General features: G+C 44.5%; 1 protein-coding gene across 1 annotated transcript; it reads left to right on the forward strand.

Annotated features, from left to right (window-relative positions):
• The first annotated feature begins 10,400 nt into the window (after positions 1-10,400).
• Positions 10,401-12,229, forward strand: LOC103297150 (C-C motif chemokine 3-like). Its single transcript, XM_008153832.3, has 3 exons — positions 10,401-10,560; positions 11,187-11,301; positions 11,746-12,229. The coding sequence occupies exons 1-3, from the start codon at positions 10,494-10,496 to the stop codon at positions 11,873-11,875; spliced, it is 312 nt and encodes a 103-aa protein (XP_008152054.2). The 5' UTR covers positions 10,401-10,493; the 3' UTR covers positions 11,876-12,229.
• The last annotated feature ends 796 nt before the right edge of the window (positions 12,230-13,025 follow it).

The following is a 13,025-nucleotide window of genomic DNA, read 5'->3' on the forward strand; positions in this document are numbered from 1 at the left end:
CCATTGAAAAACATCACTAGGTTCTCTTGGATTTGACTGACTTAAGGTCAGAATCCCAATTCCTAGCCCATCACTTCGGCTGTGGGGATGGGTTTCACTGATTTGCTTAAGCGAATCAAGGCACATTCCTGGATTGTGGGTTGGATGAATTTCATACAAACTTAAAGTCCGAGGATTATGGGGAAGAGTGGCTTCTCCAAGAACTATGGGTTTCTGGCATCAGAAAGGATGTAGAATAGATGCTGGTCCGGACATACCAATGAGGGTAGGACTGGCCCCGCCACAGCACCACCTAACCACTTCATACAAGCAGAAGGCTGGGGACGGGAGAAACGGAAGAATTCTCGAAATAATGAGTCATCATTACTGAGTTTGCCCATATTAAGGAAGAATGGGAAGTCCTTTAACATTAGGTGGCCAAAGGGGTAGATGAGAGAGGACACATCCCACTTCCTATTTCTATTCTCCTTCTTTCCTGGGACCAGAATAAAAAAATATTTTATGGACTTGACCACATCCCCAGACACTGGATGGGCCCTGATTAAAAGAAGCTAATTTGGGGGGTGGGAGGGGCGTGGCTTCCGTGGGGTGTGGCATCACCAGCTCAGCAGCCACGTGGGCTGCCGACCCTCCTCCCCACCCCACCCCCCACCCTGGCCTCTGATAAGGTGGCCTGTTGTCTTTTCTCCTCCTCCAGCAAGCATTACCCACTGTGCTCCCACTGTGGCCTCCAGGTGGCTGAAGCTGGGAGACTGTACATGGGCCCGGAGAGCAGAGCTGCCGGAGAGAAGACCCTACGGAAGGACATGGCGATCATGGAAGTGGCTCAGGGCAAAGATCGCTCGTACACTTCTGAGATCAAACGGGAAATTGAAAGCCACGGAAACGATGCCAATGTGGCAGTTTTTATTTAAGTGCTCATGCAGAAACCTTAAAGGATTTGAATATTTAAATCATATGCATCACGCCTGCATTTCTGTAAAAATCATTGCCATGAAAACACTATGTGCACTTAAACCTTACATACGGCTTACTTGGAATTGGTCTTAATTTTAACCTTAAGATCACTGTCATTTTTTAATGTTTTTCCCCTAAGAGATGATGGCATGATTTCGTGTATGATACTTTGGACAGGTTGAGCTTTGAAAAACATAATTATTTTTCCCCTTCATGCCTATTATTATAATGTGAACAAACCTGAATGATGAAAGAGAACAAAAAAGGGAATAGTAAAAAAAAAAAGAAGCAGCAGCAGCTAATTTTTATTAGAAACACACTCATTGACAGAGAAAACAGACTGACAGCTGTTAGAGGGGAGGGGTGGAGGGACAGGTGAAAAAGGTGAGGGATTAAGCAAAAATTAATTCATAGATACAGAAAAAAGTATGGTGGTTAACGGAGGGAAAGGGAGGGTGGGGGACGTAGAAGAGAGTAAGGGGGGGATAAATGGTGACGGAAGGAGATATGACTTTGGGTGGTGAACATACCAACACAATATATAAATGATGTATTATTGAATTATACACCTGAAACCTATATAATTTTATTAACCAATGTCACCCCAATAAATTCAATTAAAAATAAATAATTTTAAAATACTGTATCAGCAACACCTAAAAATATGCAAATAAATAAATAAACAAAAATAAAATAAGCCAATATGCAGCTTGGATTTTTTTTAAACTTATAACATAAGCCCTCCCCATGTTGTTGTATTGTCTGTAAAGGCTCGCTAATAGTCAACCAAGTCAAGATGCCATCATTTTCTTCACCATTTCCATGTTGTAGATGATTTAAACTGGGTCTAAATTTAAATTGCCATCAATGTGTTGGGGACCAAATATTCTTATGCATAAACCTTTCTCCCATATTTGAAGTTAATTAGGAAATAGAGTCCTAAACAGGGATTATCTTGGTCAAAGGCTAAGAGTATCTTCAGGTTCCTTATGCACATGAGCACCCATATCTAACACGTCTCCGTGCCCTTTGTGTATACCGGGGCCCGTGTTGGATCTCTCCTGAATGAGCAGGTGCCTGAAAGGCTGCCTGCACTCCTGACTCCTGAAGCCCAGGCTCTGCCAACACAGCTCTGTCCCTGGATGTGGTTTCAGTTGGGTTGTGCTGCTCAGGACTCATGGCATCATTGCACATGTCACATGTATGCGGTTCGAACAGCTGTGGAATAACAGAGAAGTTTCAGCTCTGCTGAGGGAAACTATGACTAGAGAGCTCTAGTGAGAAGAAACCAGCTAAGTGTTGTCCCAGGGTGACATCAACTTCTCACCTCCTCTTGCTGTGGAAACCACTTCCCCATTAAACAGCCCAGACAAGTGAGTACTTGGAACTATTATTGCCAATACCCTGAGCCCTGTGGTTACCCAAGACCCCTCTTGCATGTACAAGCAACAGGCACCACTACACTTCAAAACTTCCTTTCGCAACACCCCCAGTTTCCATCTCCCTGGGGTTCCGGGGACATAGCGTGGACCCCAGGAGGAGGCTGGCATCAGCGAGTCGTGGGCCCTCACTGTCCTCCTCACCATGGCCCTCTGTTCCCAGGCTTCCTCTGACTAGCGTCCTCCTGCTGCCATTTGCTGCTGTCCCCCACTTTCTGGCTCGGGTCAGACCCATGGTCGGCAAACCACGGCTCGCGAGCCACATCCGGCTCGTTGGCCCCTTGAGTGTAGCTCTTCCACAAAATACCACGGCCTGGGCGAGTCTATTTTGAAGAAGTGGCGTTAGAAGAAGTTTTAAAAATTTGGCTCTCAAGAAAAACTTCAATCGTTGTACTGTTGATATTGGGCTCTGTTGACTAATGAGTTTGCCGACCACTGGGTAAGACCATATCACCAAAGCCCTATAGATAGGGGCACCCAAGTGAAATCGAGAACTTCTTCAAAGGTTTTCAAACTTCCCTGGGCTATCGTTCAGGGAGCTCTTCTTGCCGAAGGAGTTTTAGCTTTCTGTTCTAAACACCTGGAAGGCAGGGGAGGGGCACGTCTTACTTGGGGAATGGTTAAATTGAGTGGGTTTTCAACAAGAGGCAGAATCCAGCTTCACCTGCTTCCCAGGGATCAGCTCAGTAATAAACTCACCTCATTGCCACTTTGTAAGTGATTTACACAGTCTCTTGCAGGAAAAACCTCTTCCCAGACCAGATTAAGTTTCCCAAATAGAACTGGAACAAGAGGCAACTATTCATTTATCAGCATTCCCTGCAGGGTTAAGATGGAAACCAAAGCTAAGGTTAGAGCAAAAATGAGAGAGGAGGCAGTCCAAGATGGCCACATATTAGTAAAAAGAGCCTGAATTTACCTCCTCCCACGGACACACCGGATCTACAGCTGCATGCGGAACAATTTCCTCAGAAAAAAAACACCACCACCAAAAAACCCCCACAAAACCCTGGAAACCGGCGGAGCCGGTGCTTTGCATCTGCAAACAAGAGAAAAGCCACACTGAGGTGGTTAGGAGAGGCTGAGACACAGTTCCATAATCCATAATCACGAGGGCATCGCAAACCCAGAGCTTCTCCCTGGGGAGAGAAGGGTGGGTGCCCCACATCAGGCACCTGAGAGACAAGCTCCCCAAACATCTGGCTTTGACAACCAACGGGCTTTGTCCGGGCCCAGCGCAGAGGCAAGCCAACAGGCACCACCATCTCTCTGATGGAAAGCGCCCAGATTTTCCATCAGAGAGATTCACCTGCTGATCTCACAGCCTTGGCCTAGGGGCCAGGCCTGCTGGGGAACTCTGGGGACAGAGGCACTGGGGAGCCACGGTCACGCTCTCCCTCTGCCTTACTGCAGCTGGCAGGCGCCGTTTTTTCTTTCTTTGTTTTTTTTTTATAATGTATTTCCTTATGTTCTTGCCTGCTTACTGGGAGAGACCTCACAACATCATCCCTCCTCAGGCGCTCTGATCACAAAGTGGTTGACACATACTCAGTGTGTAGGTGAGTGGTTATATTTAGCTTGTTCTTCTCAGGGCAATTGTTCCAAAACCATCAACCAGCAATTATTTATAGAATGTTAATGACCACTTCTGATTCAATTGTGTGAAATAATGGAATTTAAAAAAATAAACCATTCTTAATTGTTTTATTCTATCAAAATGTTATAGAATCGTGGTCGGCAAACTGCGGCTCGCGAGCCACATGCGGCTCTTTGGCCCCTTGAGTGTGGCTCTTCCATAAAATACCACGGCCTGGGAGAGTCTATTTTGAAGAAGTGGCGTTAGAAGAAGTTTAAGTTTAAAAAATTTGGCTCTCAAAAGAAATTTCAATCGTTGTACTGTTGATATTTGGCTCTGTTGACTAATAAGTTTGCCAACCACTGTTATAGAATCATCAATAGTAATTTTATTGGCTTTGTTTTGTGACAAAGTCAGGATCTCTGGTTGGGAAAAAAATGATGGGGGGCAAAGTTTAGGAAAATCTGAGAAGGGGAAGTGAGTAGAAAGGAAATGACAATAATACCTGTATATTCCCAAAAGTTAAAAATAAAACATTATTTTTCAAAACAATGATTATTTTATAGACTATTATGTACCTAGTCTTGAAGAGCAAGACACAATTTCTTTTCTTTTCTTTTAAAATATATTTTTATTGCTATCAGAGAGGAAGGGAGGGGGAGAGCTAGATAGAAACATCAATGATAAGAGAGAATTATAGATCAGCTGCCTCCTGCACACCCCCTATTGGGGATCAAGCCCACCACCCAGGCTTGTGCCCTGACCAGGAATCAAACCGTGACTCCCTAGTTCCTAGGTTTACGGTCAACCACTGAGCCACACCGGCTGGGCAAAGACAGGTTCTTAGCAATTTTTAAATTTACATACTCTTCAATCTAGCTACCTTATTTCTAGGAATGTAGTTCAAGAAACTTTACCTAAAGACACAAAGGTATAGGCACATGGATATTCTTTGTAGCCTTGCTTGTCAAAGCAATGAAAGAGGAACAAATTCATCAAAATAGGAACAGTTTAAAACATCATAGTATAGCCACATAATAAATATGAAACCACTGAACAGGATGAAGTACATATAGATAATATTCATGTGGAACTATGTATGTAAAATATGTATAACCTATTTCATATGTGTATCAACCATCATACCAATATCTACATTATCACATATTTGTTAGCCTGAGCACTTTAAGAAAAGACATCTTCTTGGAGCACCCAGCCCTGTGCGAGGTGCAAGGATTTACAAGTCAAGTGCAGACTGGATTCAGCACCCTTTGCCCACACAGCCAGGGATCTCTGTGGACAGCAGCCCTGAGACCACCCCACCAGCTCCTGCTGGCAGAGTCCCTCCAGGCAGCGGTCTATTGGTAGGATGAGCCCATTTTTGAGAGGCAAAGGGGATACTATTAGTAATTATGCGGCCACAACTGATATAAACTAGGTTTTCCCTAGGCAAGGAGGAACACAGGATTCCCCGATCCATGTGCAGTGCCACTGGGAAGAAGGCTCAAGCCCAGCTACCTCCCACGGGGTCACCTGACCCATGGGAAACTACTCACTCCCTGTGGTGGGAGTAAAACAAATCAAGTTCAGGCCAGATAGACAGGCCGATGATAGAACCCTAGTGGGTTCCTCCTTTGTGGAGGGAAGGTCATGACCTCCTGTAGAAACCCACTGAGGGGTCTCAAGAGGGTAGTTTGTAAAATCAAGTGATTCACTTCACAGTTGATGTCACAGGATGAAGGACCAATTGAAGGGAGATCAGAGATTCAGAAAGATCACGGTTTCTAGTGATACTTAAGGCTCACCGATCAAGCTCTTGCTACTGAAGCTAATGCTACTTCTTGAAGTTTCCGTTATGTGAGCAAAGAGTTCCCTTTATTGTTTATGCCACATTGAGTCAGCTTTTCTGATACTAAAACTCAAACCACCCTAACTGATACAGAGCCTGAAAAATGCACTTGGCTGGGGCAGGAGGTGAGGAAGAAAGTCAGTGAGGACACCTCTAGCTAGCACAGCAGCTGGTTACCCGCCATGGCCTGTTATAGATTCTTACCAAGGCCAGCTGCCAGCCACGGTTGCATCAAAAAGGGGAAATTCAAGATGTTGGGAGACTGGTTCCTTCTAGCATAAATCCGTAAAACCTGTTAAGAGATTAGCTTACTTTGAAGTTGGCTCCTCTGTTAGCAGAGAAGGAAAAAAAGTTTATGAGTCCCTTTCTACTCACTGCCTGCAAACCCATCTGGTGGAGAATCAGTAATCTGGAAAAGCAGAGTTCTCCACTCCAAGCTAATGTTTGTATAAGCAGAAATGGGGAGATGGGAGACTAGGAAGGGGTCCTGATCCTCGCCCCCTTCTTTTAAATATTTATCTTGTGAACAAGATGAACAGTCACGTTCCTTGTGAAGGCATGGTTGGGATGCAGGCAGACGCAGGGAGCCAATTGTGGTGACCTCCATGCTGTGGCACTGTTTCATCAGCAGAGGGCAGTGTGGAGGCAGAAGTCAGTGAAATGGACAGGGATGTGGCAGTGAAAGGGATGACTAGAGCTCCCAGAGGTGAGCTTGAGAGGCTTTCTGAAACCCAATTCTAGGAGTGACCCTGGCTGACAGATTTTTGGATTCTAATTAACCATCCAGTAGAATTGACCAAAAACAGACCAGAAGCTCTGAAAAGCTGAAAGGGAGTTGTATTGCCTCTGAAACTCTTAAGGCTGGCCCCAAACAGCCTACGACTCACCCCAACAGTGGTTCTGTGCATTGACATCACCTCGGGAGTTTTTAAATCACTGATGCTCCGCCCCGCCTAACTCTAATTAAAGTGGTAACTTTGGAGTGAGGTCCTGGTATTGGGAATTTTTTTAACTCTCTCAATGATTCTAACGTGAACTCCATCTCCCACAGGAAATAGACAGGCTATATAAGGGGTATTCACACCTGCAATAAAATACAGGATTCCCAATTAAATTTGAATTTCAGATACACAACAAATAATTTTTACACTAATATGTCCCAAATATTGCATGGGACATACTTTTACTAAAAAGATTATTCATACTCTATTTTTATTTGCTAACTCTACCCCCCAAGCCTCACCTCAGATATGACTATTAAGAACATTCTCCCAGCCCTGGCCAGGTGGCTCAGTTGGTTGGAGTATCATCCAGTACACCAAAAGGTTGCTGGTTCGATTCCTGGTCAGGGCACATGCCCAGGTTGCAGGGTTCAATCCCTGGTTAGGGCATGTACAGGAGGCAACCAATAGATATTTCTCTCTCTCCCTTCTTCTCTCTCTTTTTACTGAGAGTTGAAAGGGAGGCATTATTGTAGTCACAATATGGAAAAAATTTAGTATTTTTCTTATTTATACTTGACATTATAAGACTTTTCCAAATCATTCCAGTATTTTTAAGAGCTGCCTAATTTATTCAATCATCTTAGTGCATTAATGTTATCATGCATTATTGCAGCACACACATTTGGACTGGTTCCAATTTTTTATTGTTTTAAACTGTACCAAACATTTATATGCATAAAACTTTCTCCACAAATGATGTTATTTCCCCAATATAGAAAAAGTCTATTTTCTGAGCTATAGACTTTCTGGGTCAAAAAATAAGGCCATGTAAGGCTTCTAATCCATATAGATAGTCCATATCGAATGCATGTTTATTTCCTTTCCCTACTGTTGAACCCAGTGATGGCATATTGTAGGGCCTTGTGAATGTCAGATGAAGGAAATAGCGATTTAAAAAAAGCTGACCCCATCACTCCTGTCATGCCTGTACCCCAAGCTTCCCCAATTCCATTCTGCCCATCTGGGTCTGGATCAAACATGGCTCAGGCTACTTAAACCTTTGTGACATCATGACCTATGTCACACCTGAGAAGAACATAAGTCTGTGCTCTGTGGAAGGGAAAGGGGAATGGTACCGTTCATAGATGGATCTGTCAATGGTCGAAGGAACCAGCTAAGCTTGGTACCCTGGTGATAACAACTACTGGCATCCCCCTCACTGGTTAGTCATTTCCTTCGAAGCTCCAACCAACGTGATGTTACGGTCTCTTTCACCCAGGGTGTGGTTTAAGTGTGACTTGTGTGCCCAGGATGCTGTGGCATCATCACAGATGTCACCCTAGATGGTCAGAAGACCTGTAGCAAGTGTCCTATCTGCCCTGTGGAAGGAATCACTAACCTGTAGATCTCTCCATGACCTTACAGCTGACACTAACATCATCTGACCTCCTCTCACTGTCCAAAATATTCCCACACAATCTGCCCCAGCAAGTGAGCAACTGGGCTATTCTTGTGTACCCGGAACCTCCATGTGATCGAGATACCTCAGCATGTGCACCTTGTGACATGACACCATCCCCAGCCTCCTGTTCCTCACGGTCTAGAGTTGCCTATAAATAGGCAGGACATGGGTTGGGACATGGAATGGATGTAGGCAGCAGCGAGGGTCCAGTCCCACCTTGGCTTTGCCCACACTCCTCAGCCTGCCCAATATCGTTGAAGTTTCAAAGGCTGCTTTTGTTAACATCTCCTCGCCACGGCCCTCAGTGCACAAGTCTTATCTGTATCCCAAGATTCTCTCAACCCTCATCCTTGCTTCCTTTTAGAGTTGTGTCCCAACGCTCTGGGATGTCTGAACCATATCATGTAAGTCCTATGGCTTGAGATTCCCTAAGTAAAAGCAAAGAACTTCACAGAAGGTTTCAAAATATCCTGGGCTGTTTCCCAATGACATTTATGTATCCTCATCTCTGGACATGAAAGACAGGAGGGCAAATGCCAGGTCCCACTGGTTCCTACGATGAGCCAAATGGCAGCTTCCCCTCGGATCCTCCCTTCAAGTGATTTTCAGAACCACCCGTGGACCAGATGAAGTTCCCCCAAAGAGATGGAACAAGGGCCAACTGTTCCAACAGCTCTATTCCCTGAAGAGAGAGCCAGACAAGGGCGGAGATTCAAAACATAAATTCAAGGTAACCAAGAAATGTTTAGCTTCTTGGTTCCCTCTGTGCCCTACTTTGAGGCCCTGAGCAGTGACATCAACTTTCTGCTGGTCCCCTCAGGGGGTGGAAGAAGTGGAGCTGGCTTTTCTCGGGCTGATTTCCAGTTCCTCACAGTTAGGGCAGACACCACACTGCCTCGCTTACCTCTCTCCAGACCTGTCATAAATGTGTTGATTGCAGTGATGCTAACAGCCAGTGTTCCTACCGTTGTGTAATGTCAGTACTTTTCCTCTCTTCCTTGTGGAAGAGAGATAACCCATGGGACATGGGGTGTGGAGAAGATGGTCATAGATAGGGGGCTTTAATTCTTTCTGGTTTCTTTTTTCTCTTCCCAGGATTTTTGAAATAAAATTGCATATAAAATTTTGCATCTTGATTGTTAATACTGAATATTAAAAATCAAGTACTGTCATGTCGCTATCTGTTTAAGAGGCTGACTAAGGGTCCATCAGTGGGTTAACTTTATCATTCCAACACTGTGAAATGTGTAGTTTGCTGTCAATTATTTGATCATAAACTGCACCAAACAACACTGTCCCTAATATGTTCCACATTTGTGAGGTCATTTCCATAGGACAGATTATGAGAAATAGAGGTTCCAGTTCAAAGAGTATGGAGATTTTTAAGACTGCTGACCACATCCAGTGTTATATCTAGATATCATTGTACATATACACTGAGTGGCCAGATTACTACGATCCCTGAACACATAATAATCTGGCCACTCAGTGTACTTCTCTTAAATACCTCATTTATTTGATATCAAAGATACTATAAATCATGCACCTGATCAGTTTTCCCCTTTGCACTAGCTGATAGAAAGCTCAGGGCAAATAGGTGGTTGATCTCCAGCAAAAGTCTAGAATACTTCTGGTACCCATTTGAGATACAAATACACTGAGTGGCCAGATTATTATGCGTTCAGAGATCATAATATTCTGGTCACTCAGTGTATGGTGAATGTTTGATAAACAGACAATTACTAGAAGGTTAATTCTTACTTTTACCATTCTTGTACCTCCAGGATCCCAATTCTGTATTTTCCATCTACAGTGCGGCTCCCTTGGCTTATGCTGCCTGAGACTCAGTGGCATTATTATTCATGTCACATTTAAATGGACAGAACAATTGTGGAAGTGCACCAGAGCACTGCTCTATGGAAGGAGGCGGTGACCCGGCACTTCAGAGAGATCTGTCACTTGAAAAGGAAACAGCTAAGCATGACCCCTGGATGGTGCCAATTCCTGGTAACCCATCTGGAGAAACAACTTCCTCATAAGCATCCCAATCACATTAGTAACCTCAGGAAACCCTGGTTGCACAACCCACGTGATACCACTCTACGTAAAATTTCTTGCTTAGGCACCTCCAATTCCTAAGTTCCCGCTGCCCCGGGCCGCCTATAAAAGGAGGGAAGATAGTGCAGTTCCCAGAAGGAGGCCAGCAGCAGTGATTTCCAAAGCTCCGTCTCAGTTCTGCCTACACTCCTCTGCCTAGCCCAGCATCATGAAGTTCCTTGAAGCTACCATCCTGGTCATCCTCTGCGCCAGGGTCCTCTACGCCCAAGAGGAAGGTGAGTTTGTTGTCCACTTTTCTTTAACAACAGTTGCTCCCCACACTCTGGCCAGAAGTCAGACCACATCTTCCAAGTCTTCTGGCCTGAGAACCCCCAAGTGAACTTAGAGAACTTCGACTGGGGTTCCAAGATAACACTGCTGTTTTCTCCTAGAGGGTTCAAATGGAGTCTATTGATCTGGGTGGCAGGATTTGATGTTACTTTTTGGGTGCGATCATTGAAGTCTCACTTATTGGGTTATTAGCATGAGGCAGAATCTACGTCTACTTACGATCCTATGGGAGCTGGTAAGTTTTAGAATCACCTTAGCTATTCCCAAGAGTTGTAAGAATTGTCCCTCCTGTCACTCAGCTATTTCATGATTGGATGGATTAGAAAAGAAATTTCCCCCAAAGAGATTTAGGAAGAGAGGGTAGAATTTGATTCCCTATAGAGTAAGTTAGAGACCAAAAAGAAGAGACAAACCAAAGACAAGACTAAGGAAATGAATGAGAAACAAACAAAAAAGCCAGGTTATATCCAGTTTCCCTTTCGCTGAGCTGTCTCTCTCTCTATTTCTTCCCGAACCTCTCAGGCTTGCCGGCGCTCCTGAGCAACTCCTTGTTGTCCTTGTTTCCCCACAGAACGCCTTGACCCCCCACTCATCTGCTGCATGACCTACACGCCCCGGAAGATCCCCCGCAAAGTTGTGGCTGACTATATTAAGACCAGCGACAAGTGCCCCCTAAATGGTGTTGTGTAAGTGTCAGTCCCCTTGCCCATCCCTGGGATGACAGAGAACACAGGTGTCGGAGTGGGGAGGGGTTCACAAGTGCACCAGCGGATGGATAAGGAGCATCCTGAGAAAGCCCCGCCCTCTGGGGGCCTTTAGTGCACACAAGACAAAGGGAGAGACCCCTGTGGCTGTTTACTGAGGTGAAATGGGGCCTTCAGGGAGCCAGGGAAGGTGTGCCCAAAAGTAGAGGGGAGAGAGGAGAGAAAGAGACAGCAGAAAAGAGGTGGCTTTAGGTTATTTCCATAAATCACTCAGAGAAAGACCAAAACGTCCCTGAGGGTTGGGGGATGCTTCCTTGATAGGATGGACTAGCCCTGAGCTGCCCAGAGGGATGAAGATGAAGAGTCCACAGGTGGTCAAGCATGTCCTTACTCATCCTCTATATAATACTTCTGCCTTCTCCACAGCTTTATCACCACAAGGGGCCGGCAAATCTGTGCCAATCCCAGCGATGCCTGGGTTCAGGAATACATCAACAACTTGAAGGAGATTCCCCAGGGGGTCAGTTTCCCAATGGGCAGCAGGGATGCTGACTAGGGGAATGTCCCTGCAGCCCCAGAAGTTCCCTGTCCTCTGAGTCCTTCCCCCCTCCACTAACCACATTCTGAAAGCTTTCTTTAATTTACTAAGCTATGTAAATCGTTTTATTCCTTTGATGTTCTTTTTTAACGATTTCTCTGAGAAATCATTATAACACCCTCTTATCCCCAATTCCTTTCCCAATCATATAGCGGGTGCCTCATGTTCAGGGTGATGGTGAATGATTGTGCTCCTGTCTCTGGGTAGGCATGGGACCAAGCCTATCAACAGATGCTTATTGAGTTTGTATAAGCCCTTTGCTCTGTTAAAATTGCCAGAATAATAAAGATTGTTTTTGTTTTCTTTAGTAAATATTGGACTTCTGGTTATTCCTTTGTTTTTTATTTTCCCTGATAAATCCGTTTCATTGGTTGGAAGGAAAGAGATAGGATGATTAGGGGCATCTAAGGGAAGGAAAGAGAAAGAATAAGTGCTGTTCCAACAACACCAGGCTTTATGCCTATGAAATGATGCTCATACATTGAAAAAGCAGCAAAGTATTAAAAACAAGTGCGAACTTACATGCACGAGGGAAATCCACCATTTAAATAAACACCAAAGCAAATTATTCTAGCACGCATATGTATGCACGTTCATAAATTCAGCTTACTTAAGAATGAAGACTAGGTCCTTAATCCTCATTTAGCTTCCAAACTAAATGAGGTTGGCTGGTGTGTGCCAACCCCAGTGATGCCTGGGTCCAGGAGTTCATCAGGAACCCAGAGTTATTCTACTCACATAATATTATGGAAAAGGTGAAACTATAAGGAAAGAAATCTAATCAATGGTTGCAAAGAACTGGGGATGAGGGAGGGTGCTTACTGAAAAGGGGGAACAAGGGTACCTTTTTTTTTTTTTTTTTTTGGAGTAATGAAAATATTCTAAATTTTCACTGTGGTGATGGTCAAAATTCATCAAACTACACTTACCTCCCTCCTACTGTCCTGGATTGCTCCCTCCACATCTAATTAAATACTAAATTTGAGAAGTACTAATATTAGAGAGGGTATGGAACAACTCACACACACAGTTTGCTGCTGGGAGTATGAATTGGTCCCATTGCTTGGGAAGACTGCAGAATAAAGGTGAGCAGAGGTAACCTTCTCTT

This window comes from Eptesicus fuscus, chromosome 20 (assembly GCF_027574615.1).
Source record: "Eptesicus fuscus isolate TK198812 chromosome 20, DD_ASM_mEF_20220401, whole genome shotgun sequence".
In the NCBI taxonomy this organism is placed as follows: Eukaryota; Metazoa; Chordata; class Mammalia; order Chiroptera; family Vespertilionidae; genus Eptesicus; species Eptesicus fuscus.

Bases quoted from the DNA above. Each gene is read 5' to 3' on its own strand.
- LOC103297150 (XM_008153832.3), top strand. From the start codon at position 10,494: ATGAAGTTCCTTGAAGCTACCATCCTGGTCATCCTCTGCGCCAGGGTC. The intron at 10,561-11,186 runs GTGAGTTTGTTG...GTTTCCCCACAG, and splicing joins CCTCTACGCCCAAGAGGAAG to AACGCCTTGACCCCCCACTC. The intron at 11,302-11,745 runs GTAAGTGTCAGT...CCTTCTCCACAG, and splicing joins TGCCCCCTAAATGGTGTTGT to CTTTATCACCACAAGGGGCC.